At 55.5% G+C, this 16359-nt stretch overlaps 1 protein-coding gene across 13 annotated transcripts in view; it reads right to left on the bottom strand.

The window, feature by feature from the left end:
* DCTN1 (dynactin subunit 1) overlaps nucleotides 1-16359 on the bottom strand; it is an 89277-nt gene that overhangs the window by 22118 nt on the left and 50800 nt on the right. For 4 of the 13 annotated variants that reach the window (XM_076363526.1, XM_076363527.1, XM_076363520.1 and 1 more), the window contains 5 exons: nucleotides 13142-13159; nucleotides 8396-8416; nucleotides 4575-4763; nucleotides 2236-2274; nucleotides 483-680 (listed from right to left, as the gene is read on the bottom strand). In XM_076363526.1, coding sequence (XP_076219641.1) covers nucleotides 483-680; nucleotides 2236-2274; nucleotides 4575-4763; nucleotides 8396-8416; nucleotides 13142-13159 — 465 coding nt within the window. Of the gene's footprint in view, nucleotides 1-482; nucleotides 681-2235; nucleotides 2275-4574; nucleotides 4764-8395; nucleotides 8417-13141; nucleotides 13660-16359 lie in introns of those variants that run through there. The other 9 variants (XM_076363522.1, XM_076363525.1, XM_076363530.1 and 6 more) reach the window with 7 other exon arrangements.

Below are 16359 nucleotides of genomic sequence, written 5' to 3'. Positions count from 1 at the left end.
AGGCAGGCAGCAAAAAGCAAAGCAAATCCTAGGACGCACAAAATCTCTGGTACCTTGGCAGGACTGTGCAAAGCCCATCCAAAGGCTCTGTCTGCTCTGACATCTAGTGCGCTTAGAGAACGAAGCTGTGACTTCAGCTCCAGGACAAGCTGCATGTGCTACTGCCATGACGGTCCAGACCCACGCTCGCATGCTGCATTAAACATGCAGCGTAGCCTGACTGTATCTGGGATTTGCACTGGCAGCTCGATACCTAAATCAGTATTTACATCGGAGAGAACAGCGATATGTGAGGCCAGAGGCCATTTTAGGACCTGGCGTGTATTCAGAAGACAGGAGTCAGGACAGCACACAGTTTAATGCTAGCTGGTACTGCATAAAAAAACCCCACACACATTTTCAGCAATTTAATTAGCCCTGGAATCACGTCTCCCTGTGCAAGCCCCGGCACCAGAGCTGCCCAGCTCCCCAGGGATGCTCACCTTTTTGGCCTCCTTTAGACGTTTCTGGAGATCAGCCTGTTGTTCTTGCATTTTGCTCTTCCATTCTTGCACCTGCTCCAGCTGGATCTTGTACTTCTCGAGCTCTTTAAGCTTTGCTTTGTCCTCATTTCGCTTTATCTTCAGAGTCTCCAATTTCTCCTCCAGGTCCCTGACTTGAGAACGCAAATTCTCCTCCTCCTACAACATCAAACCAAGAATTACCAAAAGGAGCAGCGGCATCCTTTGGAGAGAGCTCCACATACGTTAATTTAACCCACACAGAACCTGATCCATCAGCTAGCCTGTATTTTGGCATCGTTACTGGGGCAGTTTTAGAAGAACACATCACTCTACACTCGCAGCTACAGAGTCCGTCTGTCATTTTAATACAACATGTGATAAACGTTCCTTGACACGCTGGCAAAAAACCTTTCGGCTGGCAAGAGGTCCCGAGCACCTTGCTTTTGACTTCATTGGGATCCACGGATGCCTAAATCCCTTAAAAACGAAACAAAAACAACCCCCACCACTAACAGGTCCAAATTCACCCCTCGGCAACTCTTCTCCTGCCCCTAGGGTCAGAGCAGAGCAATGGCATGCAAGAAACACGTTTTCATAAACAGAACCAGATCTTACAGAAAGGCTCTATCAAAACAACGTGCACGACGGTACAGGCTTACAGCGGCCAGTGGTTTTAGTTATTAGCGTGTACTTCAGAAACATGCCGACACACACACGTAGGCTGCATCTCAAACCGTGCGTTCATGCCGCAACTTCACTGCGCTCCGGGTGAGCTGTTCCCCTTCGGTCCTCCCCCAGTACCCACCCTACAGAGCACAGCAGACGTTTGTACGGGGGGGGGGGGGGGGGGGGGGGGGGGGTGTCTCCCCCACGCTCCCTACCAGGGGGGTCGGCGCGCGTTGTAACCCACGGTGTATCAGACCCGGTGCAGCTCTACGAGGGCGAGCCAGGCACAAGCCTAAAACCCGGGAATCCTCCTGCCTCGGCAGATCAAGTCCTAAAATGCTCTCTGCTGTGCACCCCAGACCAGCTCGCACGGGCGGCCCAAGACCTTCTCCGAGGCTTTTCTAGCCCGTTACCCGCACAGAGGCGGGTGCCTCGGGCTGTTCCTGCAGCGCCGGTGGCTGACCAGCACCCCTCTGAATTCACCCCCTTCTGCTCTAAGTGCATTTGGGCCGCATTGGTTGGGCTTCACCATGAAACCGGCTTTACCCGGAGTAAAAGGCACAGCTTGAGGAGGATACTAACGCCAGTACGCAACGGTCCAGGAGCGGCTGCACAGCGACACAGCACTGCAGCTGGGTCCTGCAGCGTTATCTCGAGACCAAAGCCAACGGTGGCTGAAATGAAAGCTGGCGCATGGAAAAGGGACACAGGCTTGAGATTTTCAGCAAGATGCAAACGCATCCCTCCCCCCCCCCCCCCCCCCCCGGGCTGTAAGGGTTCCCTTTCACAAGCCTCTTACGTTCCAAGGGGAAAGGCACACCTGACTCTCCTTAAAACACAGGCAGGGTGGGCACCGTGTTTCTAAATGCTGTGCTGTAACTGGAGAAGTGCCCACGCAGGAAGGGAAACACCACTCAAGCAGCACAAAGGTGTCGCACAGCCACACGCGAGCTGTTACTGCAGAGTGAGTTAGGTCGAGGCAAAACCCTCAGCTCCCCGTTACGGAGGTGACGGGGTGATTTCCACGTGCACGCTCATCAAACCAGAGCCTCGGGGCAGCGGTCACCTGGCCTTCATGGAGACACTGAGATGCTGCCGAGCTGTTCTGGAGACAGAGAATACCTTCAGTTACACTGGCCTGTCTTGAACACAAATCATACATCTGAAGTACGCTCGTGTTTTACAGAACGGGAGAATAACTGAGGTTGGGAGAGGTGAGTGGAGGTCTCTGGTCCACCTCCCTGCTCGAAGCTGTGCTGAGTAGATCAGGGGCCTCATCCAGTCAAGCTCTGTTGTCTCCAAGGACGAGGTCCCGCAGCCCCTCTAGACCCGTCCCGGTGTTTGACCACCCTCACCCTGAGAACTCTTCCCTAACACCAGCCGGAACGTCCTGTGCTGCCACTCACGCCTGTCGCCCCGTTCCCCGTCACCACGTGCCTTTGAGGAAAGCCCGGTGTCCGTGCCGTTTAAAGAAAACCCCCGTTCCACCCGAGGTCCCACCTTTTTTTAATTCTGTAAATAAGCGTCGGTGCTGTACAACAGACCCCAGGCTGCCCCCGGTACCTGGACTTTACGGTCCCACTGCCCCTGGCTTGCAGCCCGCGCAGCTGCCGCGAGAGCCCTCGCGAAGAGCAGGGCAGCTGCCCGAAGCCAGGGCGATTCAGTCTTTAAGTGGCATAGTCCAGACAGCCCCCCCCCAGAGATGGCCCTGTGCTCTTCACCAGTGCCCGCTCGATCCCACAGCAGCGGCCACGTAATCCCCCAGTGAGCTCCCACCAGGGAAAACTGATCCTGTACTTGCCGGTTCTTTTTTGGCCAGATCAGCTCCCACGGCTAGAGAAAGGCTGATGCCAGCACAGCGGTACCTGGGCAAACGGCTGCGAGCAAGGGCAGGAGAAGGGGACGCGACCCCCCCTCTCCTGGCAGCAGCACAGGGTTAAAGCAGCCTCATGACTAAAGCTTAAAAATCACGAAGCCGGGTGACGTTAAGGAACAGATTTTGAAAAAAATCCTACGCGATGTCAAGCAGCATAGGAAAACCACACAGATTTCTCCTCTGCTGCTTTCTCAACCCCGGACACACAGATGCCACCAATACTATCAAGCGAACGGTTTTTGCACCCATTAGATAAACCGGTTACCAGGGTCCTCGTGGGCAGCTCGGGGGAGCGGGGACGTCCCTTCTTCCCACCAGGCGGTGGCTTTTCCAGCCTTTTCCTCAACACGCAACCTCAGAGCGAGCTCTTTGTCCCCTCATGCTATTAATTCTTTGCCCTCGTGCCCTAAATCTTTCACGAGCTCCAATTGTAACTAATTAATACAAAGCAGGATGGAAGTAATGAAAAACTATTTTAAAGATCAAAAATGGAATAACTATGCTGATATAATTACTAGAAACACCCAAGCTTGGGGAAGAGTGGACCTCTCTAAGCGGTTTATTGCATCTGAAGGCAGGAGCGTTCCCAAAGTGCATCCACCGCTGGTCCCTCCGCTCCAGTCCGTCCAACACCAGTGGCTGGAGGGGGTAGTGCTCGGGTCCTCCTCCGGATTTAATGCACTTGAGCTCTCCCCTCACCGGCAGGTTCAAGCTCCGACTCAGAGCCTCGACCCCCAGCATGTTCACCTGCCAAACTGCTCTGATGCCACGTGTATCCCACGGGGACCCGGGACAGCCTGGAGAAAAGGAGGCTGAGGGGAGACCTCATCGCTCTCTACAACCACCTGCAAGGAGGTTGTAGCGAGGTGGGGGTCGGTCTCTTCTCCCAAGTAACAAGCGGTAGGACGAGAGGAAACGGCCTCAAGTTGCGCCAGGGGAGGTTTGGAATGGACGTGAGGAAAAATGTCTTTACTGGAAGAGTGGTTAAACATTGGAAGAGGCTGCCCAGGGAAGTGGTTGAGTCCCCACCCCTGGAGGTATTTAAAAGACGTGTAGATGAGGCGCTTAGGGCCATGGTGTAGTGGGCATGGTGGTGTTGGGTCGACGGTGGGACTCGATGGTCTTAGAGGTCTTTTCCAACCGTAATGATTCTATGATTCTATGAAGGCAGAACGTGCATTGGGAACCAAGTTAAGCTACGGCATTCTTCTCTTTGGAGGTGTTTTTCCAGCTTTGGTGTGTCGGCCTCTGCATTTGTCCCTGGCCAACTCCCCGCCAAGCCGTGCACGGTCCTCTCTGTCCCCCGGCCGCCTGGCTGCTCTGCTCCTCCCGCAGACCCTGGTGCCTAAACCCAGCACAGCCTTACGGGCGGTCACACAAGCCCTGCGCAGTGACCACCACCGGGACCCGTCAGAGGACCTCTAGCTCCCTTTTTCCTCATCCTCCTCCTACCAGTACTGGTGGCAGGTTTTCTCTCCTCCTCCCCTTAGGAGCTACCACCCTCCACACCGGCAGAGCCCACAGCTTACCTTTGTGGGCGAGGGAACCGGAGGTGCCACTGGAGAGGTCAGGGAGGGAGTTGGAATAACCGGGGCCACCAGCGGCGTCTGAGCAGGCGTGCTGGGCTCGCTGCTGCTCATCTCCCCGCCGGAGGCAGAGGCTGAGCCCGAGGGCCCAGCCGTGCCGCTGGATGCTGCAGAATTGGGGGTCCGGGTGGGCTGCGAAACAACACGTCAAGGGAGAAAGGTCAGATGAGCATGTTTCAAGGGAGACAACGCTTCCACGACCGATCCATCTCCCCGAGCTCATCGACACCACTTCAGTCACTGTGTTTTCCTTTCACCAGGGTGTCTCTCCAGGCCAACCACTGTCTCCCAGACTTGCATTTCCAGCACAAATGAAACCCAGAGTAAAATTCCAGAGGTGCTTTAGCCTCTCACACAGGGTCGGTACTTACCCGCTGGGATAGGGACAGAGGGGAGCTGGGACTGACCACGGTCCAGCCTCAGCAGGGGACCTTCCCTCGGGAGAGGGCTGAGTCAGGCACAACCCTCTGTTTTGGCAGAGAGCACGGTGACAGGGGGGACATCAACGGCAAAACAGCCCTGGCTGGAGGGAGCGCATCCGTGCCCTCGCCGTACCCAGACCTGCAGCGTGCCGAGGACCGGCACTACTGCAGAGACTCCCCGGCAGCATGAACGCTGTGGTCTTACGTTGCTCCGGGAGGACGCTGGCTTGGCCAAAATTCACAGATAATCAATTGTTGAAGGGAAAGGTAAAATTTTATTACACCAGTGACATAGTTAAAAAACCAAACCAGGTCTTTTTCTGAGCACACAAGCCCTGCTTCAGGCCTGAGACAGGAGGAGTCCCTCTCCTCCCTCCTGCAGTAGCAGGGACGATAAAAGATTGCCTCTCCCTACAAACCGTGCCGATTTATTTCCTTGCGCTACCACATCTGCCTACGCTGCTGCTGCAGGTAGAGACCCATCTCCTTGCTCTTCACAGCAAGGCCAGCGCACACCCCGAGGTCCCAGGACTTGAGGGCAGACCCTGCCTATCAAGTGAGCGTGTCGGAGGGGATCAGAGCAGGGACTAAGGCGGGTCCTCGGTAGTGTTTGCAGAGTGGAAACACGCTCCGAGGTTTTAGTGCTCCAGCTCCAGAGGATGAGACAGCAAAGCCTGAAAGCAGACCAAGACGGGAGCGAGGAAGGTTTCGCCCCTGTCCATCCTCCACATCTGGAAAAACAACGGGACACATCTGCTGCTAAGCATTTGGAGGAATCCGAGTCAGGTGTTGCTGTGCCCACGCACGCGTGCCAGTGCCACCGGCAGCTTGCTGGGGACACACTGCGGCAGGCGCCCGAGCCTGCACCCTCTGTCTGCAACTACACCGGCTGGGGGGACAAAGCACCGAATTTTAGGGGAACAGAAGGAGAAAATGAAAGAGTAGCAAGAGTTAACCAGAGTCCAGGGAAAAACCAGTGGAGCTTGGAGGAACCAGAGCAGCAGAGAGCTGCTTCATCAGTGCTTATGAGGCTGTTAATTGCTGGCTGGGAACCCGGCAGTGAGGCTGGCCATGTAACCCAGGTGGCCAAGGGAAGCTGACGCCTGGAGGAAAGCACCAGGTCCATCAGAAACCTCTGCTGTTGTCCTCACGGACCTGTATTTCTGGAGCACCCACCTCTGTGGCATCTAACGCTGTGTAAATTAATTTCCTGACTCTTTGTTTTACTCCTCAAGGTTGGCTTTTTGGTGCATTGCAGTTTCGCAAAGCGCATGGCTCACCCCAGGCTGGCCGGGGACATGCGCGGACACAGCCAAGACGGGCGCAGCATCTACGCCCCTGCGCCCGCCTGCTAAAGCGGCAGCAGGACGTAGAAACCAGGCGCTCACTTGCCATGCTGTAGCCGGATCTCCTGCCGACTCCTAGCTTCTTTTAGGCAAATCTGAGCTAACTCGACTGCAATAGCTAAAACGCCCCACGGACGGGCAGGCAGCTCAGCCTCCCCCTCCCAGGTGCGATCCCGGGCTCTCCCAGGGACGGCGTGAGCCCCTGCCTGGGAACAGTCTCCGTGGCACCCAGCCACACACGCTATCTCCAAGAAACTACTCGAAAACAAGGACGTCGTTCTTGTTCCTGCTGCTTTAGGGATTAAAAACCCTTCACAGAGTGAGCCTTCAGCTTCTGTGGGGACAGAGCAGCATCGCCAGGGACACACCTGGTACGGTTCCACTGCTTATCGCATCCGAAGCGCTAGAAACCTTTGGAGACCCGCAACTTGGCCTTGGCAGGCAGGGTCAGGGAAGGTCCAAGGGACGTACTTTCTTCTAGAAAGGGCCAAAAATGCAGCACGGCATCCCCTAGAGCCCTCTGCACAGCTACTGGACAACCTTCACTGATGGTTCCTATTGAAAATCCATTCCCAGGAACCCAGGAAGGTCCCAGCCGCCAGAGAAGGCGGCCTACCAGCTGACCCCATCGGATGTGGACGCATCTGTGAGCCCGACCAGAATAGGATGCAACGGCTCGAGGGGGGCCCTCAACGCTGCAGAATGCCAGAGCAGCTGGTCAATACTGGCAACAGCTCTGACCTCAGCACGCATGCAGGGGTGTCTTCAACCCCATCTAATTCTTGCCCAGTGTAGATGTGAGGCCAAAGGAGTAGGAGGAGGTCACGTAGGACACCCACTCACTGCTCCTCTCCAGCACAGCTTGCAGAGAACAAGAACATCGTTCAAACCGAGGGCAATGGTACGTGACCCACCGAGAGCTCTCCAGGACTTGCCCTGGTAAAGGGTAAGCTTCCAGCTGGGATTGGAAACTGGCTTAAAATCCACGCCAGCACGCAAAAGCTGCCTACCTTGAGCTCACTTCTCTGCCTCACCGCAAATGCATCCCACGGACTCACAGCAAAATCCTTGCCGCGTCTCAAGCGCTTGGGGAGGAGACATTTTAGAGGAAATTTTACCCCTACAGAAGGAGCGGTGGACTCTCCTCCTCACACTGCGCTCATATACTTCTGTCACTCTTTTTTCTTCCCCATGAGGTCCTACCTCAGCCTGGGCTCTGGCCCTACAGTGCCAAAATGACAGTTAACAAGATGTTTTTCAGAGGGGAAAGCTAGATGCCTGGCAGCTGGGATCCCAGTTGGCCTGGGACTGAACGAATCCGTCGCTGCTCTGGTTTGAGTTTCTTGTACAAGCCAGTGAAAATAAAGCCCTCCCTGCAGTGTACCCCCTGCACACAAGAGAAAAAAAATTGGGTTTTTTTAGCCAATAACTTGGCTATTATAGAGGTCTTTGAGGATTTATCTCCCCTGTTTGCTCTCCTCCAACCATGTGCCCCTTTGCAAGGCAAGTCCTGCTGGCTAGGGGCAGACCTCAAAACGTGAGCGATTCTCTGTGCTGGAATCAGTACTGTCCTGGATGACACCTCTTGGCTCTTACCTCTCTCCTCCAACAGACACCCTCAAGATCCCGTTGAAAAGCACCCCACATAAGCTAGGAAAATGGCAGTCAGTGAGAAGCAAGTTAACATTAACAGGGACACCAAGCAGCGTGCTTTGCCAGCCAGCCAGACTGGGCATTACTACACCGCTTTTATGCTCCGCTCTGTTAGATGAGCTCCGGCTAAGAGCACAAAGCTTTTCTATAGACATTTTGCCCAGGTAGGTTCTCCCCAGCGATTTAGGCACACTCCGGAGGAGCACATCGCTCCCGTGAGCCCCTCCAGGCTCTGCACGACCAGATGGAAGGACAAGAGAAAACGCACGCTGGGGTTAGCACTCATCGAGTTCATATTTAACACAGAGGGGACGCTCAGTGCCCCCTGACCGCAGCTGCTCACCTTGGGCCGCCGGGCGGTGGTCTGGAGGGCAACGGGAGTGGAAGGCAGAGGAGGAGAGACATTCATACAGGGACAGACAGGAGCAGAGATACAGACCGCAGCAGCACAGCAGCAGATGCAGCAGAGAACAAGGTAAAGGAAACAAAAGACATCACGGCAATTAGTGTGCATGGCATCAGGTGTACGAGCTCATTAACCCGCGCTCCCAGGGCAGCTCCAGGTGGAACCCTGCTAGCAGAGCTCCTGCGGAAACAGAGGAACAGAGCCCGGCGGCAGCTCAGCCCCCCGGTCAGGTTCTCTCGCCTAGACCAGAGATCGCTCATCGTGCTCCAGCCCCGCTTCTCCCCCTTTAGCAAGGTGCAGGACCACAGAGCCGGGGAGAAGGCCGACTGCCTCAGTCCCGAACCTGGAGCCAACCCCAGACTCCAGCAGACACCCTGGGGGCAGATGCACCATTTACGTCTGAGAGACCTTTAGCTTCAAAGGCAAAATCTGGGCTGCCCGGAGTCAGCCTGGAAACGCGCAGCCACCTTGCTGCAGAGCTGCTCAGGGTTCACCCGGTTCTGCTGACAAGGAGCGGGTTTAACTCAACACACCTTCCCGAGAGGTCACTGGAGTGTGAGGTTGAGGCGGTTTTATTTTTAAAATTTTTTTTCCCCCCTCCCCTCACCCCTTTGTTTTTTTGAAGGGACGAGAGCAACACCGAACCAGCTGCCCACAGAGATGCTGGAGCCCCCGGGCTCTATTTCTCTTTGGTCATAAAACTCGCACGGACAACGTGGAGCTTCTTCTCAAACACTTCCACGTTTTCCTTTCATTTCTGGAAATAAACGCTTCCATATCTCCCCCCAACCCCCAAACACACCCACCGTTTGCACATGCAGCACAGCAGTAACACAACCATCACCCAGTCGGTGCTCTCACGTCGAAAGGTGGGGAGGCCACACCGCGTATCTCAGCACGTCCTTGCTGTGCACTTAGGCATCAGCAGGACAATCTTCCCGTTAAGAAATACTCCACCCCAAACCGATATAACCAGAGGTAACAGCGAAGCTGGCAGCACTCTTCTGCCAGCCGGCAGCGGGGGAAGCTGGACGGGCAGCGCCCTGGGTGCGGGCAGGGAGCCCCCGGGCGCTGGAAGCTATCGGACCGGGCAGAGGGAACCGCTGGCAGGGGCATCTGCTCTCCCGCTGCAGCTTTAAAACACTGGAGCACGTTTTAAAGCTTCTCACGTTCTGCTTCATTTTTTATTCTATTACCTAATCCACAGCTTAAAGTAACCGAGAACAGAAAAAGATCAATAAAAACGCTGCCGTATGACACTCCCCGAGGATGCAGCCACGAGCGAGACATCTGGTCGTGCAAAGCCCGTCGGCAAACGCTCAGCCCCCCCATCTCAGACCAGCGCAGCATCGCATCCACCACTACAGCTTCTCTCCGATATTCAGAAGCAATGGCCATATTCCCACCCAAGGCCTTGGGAAACCAGCTGAGAGATCTTGCAGCTACTTTTTTTTTTTTTAAATATAGTTTATAACTGGACCAGTTATCAGTTCAAAATAGCTGATCATCTATTGTATTACCTAGGCTGAACCCTATTTGCTCACTTCCAGCCTTTTCTAAAAGGCTGCACTCAACGGGAGGCCCATTTCAAATCTGAGGGGAAGATACCCATCTTCCATAACATCTCCTGCTTGGCAAAATCTGCCAGGAAAACGTAATGACAACAGTAAAAGCTTAAAACCCTGAGACAAATACAGGGCTGATTTAGGAGCAGTAGTATAAGCTCTTCAGGAATACTCCAGCATCTTTCAAAAGTCCTACTAAATAAAGATTACATTGAGTGGCACTAAAAATCTGAAAACCGCTCCAAAAAAAAACCCTCCCTCGAGGACTTTGCAAGCCACGCGCAGGGAGACGCTTCCACTCCTTGCCAAGCATGTGGCTCCCAGCGCAGCACGTCGGGGGGGAACTCAGCAGAGCCCCCACCGCCGGGCACGGTGCTCCCTGCCGTCCTGCTGCCTGCTCTGCGCGGTCAGCACCGAAAGCACCCCGGTGCGTGGCAGACACAAGCAGCCAAGGGCTGGGGCGTTTCACACCGGCAACCAAGTCTCTACAGCTTAACACTGCCCGTGGCAGCAGCCGGACATCGGGGGAAATACTCAAGAAGCGACCGCTGAAACCCTTCCCTACTGGGCTATGGGGTGGGGAGAAGCTGAGCATCTTCCCCGACTCAAACCATACCGAACCCTTAAAAAAAGGGAGAAGCTTCTTGGTAACCTCCTCTAAAAGCTAGCTACGCTAAATGACAGAGATTAATCCTGGTTTCATGCCTCCTCTGGTGTAAGGTGGAAGGCCATTTCGGTCCCCATCCATGTAACGCCGCGTGAAGACCATAAAAAGCTGAAGCGTCAGCTCCGAGATCCCCTGGGCGAGCAGCTCCTTGGCGAGGGGGGCAGAGAAATGCTCTGCTGCTCTCCGGCAGGGCCGGAGGGTGACCGGGCTCCCCGCCGCCCCGGCCGTCCTCCTCTCCACCCGGCTGTCACACAGCATGCCTCGTGTCAGCAATTCACCCGCTGTGCTCTACGAAGCACGCGCAAGCGGCTGGCAGAAAGGCGGCTGGGCTGGGACACTGGCTTCTCCCCCCTTCTAGCCGTTGGGGTACGGCATCCAGCTGGCGGGGAGACGGCGCGCAGGAGGGAGGCAGCAGGACTCCACCAACAAAAGCTCTTCACGGCTGCGGGAGCATCCAGGAGCCCTGCTTGGGAGCTGGGAGCAGACGGTCGAACTTCTGCCGGGCTCCAGACCACTCAGTGGCTTAATACAAAAACTTTGGGCCCTCCTGGATCCCGGGGTGCTCTGCACCACCCATCTGTGGCTATTAATATTTCATTTGGCAGTTCTGAACTCTGCTGCGTAATGTTGCTGCATAAATATTTGATGACATTACACAACCTTTGTTCCTTTGGCAGGTCCTGCACTCAGGAGCAAGGAGAGCATCTGGGGCTCAGAACAGGCACGCTCAGATACAAACTTCACTTCTAGCAGAAAGAAATCTGGCAAAAGTCCTCCTGGCTACCAACAACCGCCTGCGGTGGAGCCGGCATCACCCGTCTCGAACGCCTCGAACGCGGGGCTGCAGATCGCAGGTCCTGCAGGTCCCTCCTAGCTCGGTTCCGCTCCGAGCACGGGAGCCTCGACCCAGACCCAGCCGGGAGCACTAAACCTCGGCACCGCCGTGAGTACGGACGAGCACACTTGTATCAACATCACCTCACGCCGGGCAGGACTGGTACCGTATTGCTGAACGCTTCTGCTGGACAAAGTTTGAGGGCTCCTGATGCAGAAAAGCAGAACTTCTCAGACTGCAACCACTGCTGCAGAGATTTCCCACGTAGTTTCCACAAGGGTTTCCAGCAGCGGGTGGAGGGGGCCGGCGTGCACCCCCTGAGCGGGGCTTGGCAGCTCCTGGAGTTGACGCCCAGGCGTTAACCGAGCGAAGGTCAGCACTGCCCAGCCGAGCGGGCAGGACGCCATCCCGCTCGCCATCAGGGAGCTCGGCCTCTCGGAGGAACCAAGCCTTCTCCAGACAAAACCTGTTGGCACTAACGCTGTCTTGACCCCCACGGCACTCCACCAGCAGAAGGACAAGCTCCCTCGGGGTGTTTTTCCCGGGGCGATGTTACCTGCGTTATTGCTGGGCGTACGCTACAAGAAATTTTGCATTTTAAACAACCGGCAACACCTTGCACACGCACTCTCTCACAGGCGTGATCCCCTGCAGAGACAGCACGTGCAAGGGGAAGCAACAACAGGAAAAACAGGATTAAATCAAGCGGCTGTCAGATCTGTAAAGCTCCCTGGCCAGGCAGGGCGCTGAGCACTGGGCTGGCCCCACCGCTCTACCCTTCTGCTGGAGGCAGAGGGAAATCAGCATTTGTAAAACTTTCCATTTGGAAGTGGATTAAAACAGGAGCTCTTAAAGTAATCACCATGTAACAAAGTGCTTCGCTGTATTTGGTGAGCTCGAGGAACCACATACATAAACCAGGAGCATTTACTGTAACGCTAATAAAACTAAGTCTTCTCGCTGACACAGCACGGCCAGTGAAGTTGCACGTTTGTGCCTTTGGTTATTTTTATTTTCACTTCTTCTTTGAGATCAGGCAAAAAATTCTCAGGATTTCTCTGTAAGCTGAACGGTGACATCCTGGTTACACTAAAAATAAACATATAGGACACTACCAGAGCACAAACCAGAGTCCGTGCTGTAACCTGCAGAAACGTTCAGCTTGACAGGGAAAATCCAGATACGACAAACATTTGGAAATGTTAAAAGCAGGCAGAACCCAACGGCACGGCTTGCATCGCTAAGGCAGGAAAAACGTTGTTGTTATTAACATGCAACTTCCACAAGGCAAGCACCAGCACCTCCGGCAGCAGGGAAGCCACCGGAGCCCAGCCGAGCTGCAGAGATGCTGCATGCAACACAGGCACAGACAGGTGAAATGGAGAAATGACTTGAGCGGAAACTTGAAAGGAAAAAGCTAGACGTTAAACGATGCTGCTTTCTCATTCAGCAACCTCCCCCCACCCTGTCTGTCCACAGGCACCTGAAACCGAGTCAAACTCGCAATTAAAGCCCAGCAGCGTTAACATACGAAAAAAAAGGAAAAAAAGAGCAAAACAAGGTACGTTCAGAAGCAGCATTAGCAATGACGGTGTGGATACAGCAGCAGATTGTACCTTCCGTGTTGCTGGGGCCTGCCTCATCATTGCAGAAAAGACAGACGGAGAGAGAGAGAGAGAAAGGGAAACAGGGAGGCAGAGAGAGACTGTTAGCACACTCGGTCACAACAATGCGGCTCTCGGCGGCTCTGTCTCGGGAGCACGGGCTGCCCGGCAGCGCTTGCAAATGGCTGCAGCTTCCCTCTATCCGCTCGCCATCCGCCCCGATAATCCAGCGAATGCCTCTCCCGAAGCGCCGGCCGCTACGGCCGCGGCTGCTCAGCAGGGCTGCGGTACGCCGGGGCCGCGGGGGCCCATGCCAGCCGCCAGAGCCACGGCCGCTCGTCCTCTCTCTGCCGGTGTCTCCAACCACCGCCCCGGCGGCTCATTACATCACCACCGGTGGGTCTCTCCTCCCCGCGCCGCGCGCCGGGGATGCTGCACCGAGCCGGCGGCGGTGGGCGATGCTCCTCTCGGGCGAGGGGTCCTCAGTAGCTTAGCAACACCCCGGCTCGGCCGCCTCGCCGGCGGGTCCAGCCGGCTCCGTCCCTCCGCTCGGCATCCACGCATGCACGCGGTGCCCCACAAACCTCTCCTGCCCGCAGCCCAGCCCGCCCCGTGCCTACGCGCCGCCGCGGCCACGCCGGCCCGAGAGGTGGCTGGGACCTCGCGAGCAAATCCCCTGAGCCCGGACAGATGGACGGAGCTAAGCCCGGACAGACGGACAGATGTCTACGCGGAGCTGCTTCCATCTTGTGGCGCTGCCGTTCACCACCCAGCCCGACTCCCACCCTCGCAGCCGCCCAGCTCGGCCCCAGCCACGCGCCTCCTGCCAACGAGGGGATTTATTTTCGAGGAGATTCATTTTCGAGGAGCTCAATGCACCCCTGCACAGCCAAGGACGCCGGCAAAACCCCCACGGCAGGACCGGCCTCAGAGAACCCCTGCCCCAAAAAAGCCCCTGCCCTAAACCCCCCCCGCCGGCGAGCACTAGCACCTGGCGCGGCGTCCGGCACATCAGCCAGACGGCCGTGGCCGAGCCTTACTACGCCGCCAAGCTCAAACCCCGAATTCCTGCTTGGCACCCTTTCTGTCCCTGGACCAACGCTCCAGCAGAACTGCAACACAGGGGTTCAAACGCCAAAGCAACCGGCAACACTTAGAGCAAGATCTCACCGCAAACTCTTTACGAATCTCAATGCCCTGACCCCAGCGCACGCTGGAGACCCCAGCCTTTCGGCTATCCATTCCTTTTCCATATACGCACGTCTTTTATTCTGTACGTCACATTAGATCTGTGTGAACACGGTCCTTCTTTTCCAATATTGACAACTCCCACTGCGGTTCCGTTATTTTCCGATACTTCCACACTAAGGCAGCAGGAGGGAGCGGCGCTCAAGCTGACCCGGGCTCGCCCACAGCGGCAACTGTCCTTAAATAGCACGGTGCATACACAAGCACCTACACACAAAGCGTATGTTTAGCTCCAGTAGTTATGGGCACTCGGTGCAATACTTGCAATCCCTTGGAAAAAGTCCTTAAAGGCAACTTTCACCAGCAGGTTAAATGTCCTGGAGACTCGAGGCGGTCCCACCGTTTGCCATACCACGGACAGTCTGCACCCAACCGCAAGGGCCATTATCTGCAGCAGGTTTCGATTTCTGAATAACTTCTGAATTAGGAAAATGAACACCTGTGGTGCCTTGCACAGATGTTCTCCCTGGACTGAGGTTTTGAAAGTTGAGAGCATTAAAATATATATAGATATATGTGTATATGTGTGCGTGTGTGTATAAATACATATTCTAAAAATCAAAACCTATGGTTTTGTGAGACTCGAAAGCCTTCTAAGAAAACAAAAGCCACCCCCTCCCAGGGCCCATTAACTTAATTTTCTCCAGAGACGGAGGATGGGAAGTTTCGGACTAAAAAGTAGCATTTGGGACAGAGAAGCTGGAGTCAATCAGAAAGAGCTGAAGAAGAAAACTGCCACCCCTGCGATGACTCTGTGTGTGCTCCAGGCGCCCGAGTGTTTCCGTGGGAGGGGGAACCGGGGCTGAGCAGACCCAAATGGACCCACGCTGCTCCGGGGAGGCGTCGGGGGGGGGCACGGCAGCCACCCACCCAAGGGGGACAGCCGGCCACGCATCCTCCCCCTGGCACAGCCGCATCCCCCGCTGCTGCAGGACACCCCCCCCCCCCCCCCCCAAACACCCCACGGCTGCAGCTCCCGCAGGCGCCAGCCCACGGCACGAAAGCCACCTCCTGCACGAGGCGTCCCCGGGCGCAGGGACCCGCTGCAACTCCAACTCCAGCAGCACCCGGGCAAGGAGGGAAGGTGGCAGCCGCTGCAGCCAGCAGCCGGAGGAACAGCATCACCTTATTTAACCCATCACAGCGGCAGAGCAGAGCCCTCGCAGTTCCCCTCAGCCCTACGTTCCTCTTACGCCGCAGGAAGCCTCCAGGATGACTCGACAAGAGATTAAAAACACTCACCCTGCCCAAGGTAGCAAAATAAAGGCTAAGTGAAGGTTCAATTGCTTTGTAATTACATCCGAGGGGCAGACACAAGCAAAGGGGAAAGCTGTTTAAGCTAAAGGGCAATTTGGCGTATGAACCACGTCGGGTAGTGACTGACCAGGAGTAATTAGGCTGGGAATTAGGAGATTTCTTAACAGCAGAGTGAGACAGTTTGGAGACAGCCTCCCAAGAGCAGCCGTGGGGACAGGACACCCCGGTTTCAGGCACACGCTGACAAGAGGGGCCGCAGCACAGGGGTCTGAGCGCCGCAGCCGCATCCCAAGCGGACAAGGTTTGGGGAGTGGGGAGAGGGGCCAAGCAGACCACGGCTCCCCTCCAACTTTTCTGCCCTTTCCCTCCAGCCAAAGTTCAAGAATCAGGAACACTTCGTAAGAGACTCAAGGGACACCTCAGATAGCCCAATATTCAGTAATTAATTATACATGTGGAATTTCCTACCCTATAAGGCTCATGCCCGAAACATGCAGAGCGGGGTTTTTATTCTGTTTGATACACTAAAAACTCTCACAGTATTTTTGCTCTGAAAGCGATTTCAATACTTGTCAGTAAAAACAGCACGTCCAACCTCTACAGTGATGCTTTCCAAAATCCACCCTTCTGGGGTCCTCCAGTCTCATAGCAAGTGGGCTGCAACTGTGCTACAGAAATACAGACTGCTACAGACTTTAACTGAAAGTCTGCACAAATTTCACGCC

This window comes from Aptenodytes patagonicus, unplaced genomic scaffold (genome assembly GCF_965638725.1).
Source record: "Aptenodytes patagonicus unplaced genomic scaffold, bAptPat1.pri.cur scaffold_60, whole genome shotgun sequence".
NCBI lineage: Eukaryota > Metazoa > Chordata > Aves > Sphenisciformes > Spheniscidae > Aptenodytes > Aptenodytes patagonicus.
Note: the sequence above shows the minus strand (reverse complement) of the source record. Positions and strands in the feature narration are given on the sequence as shown.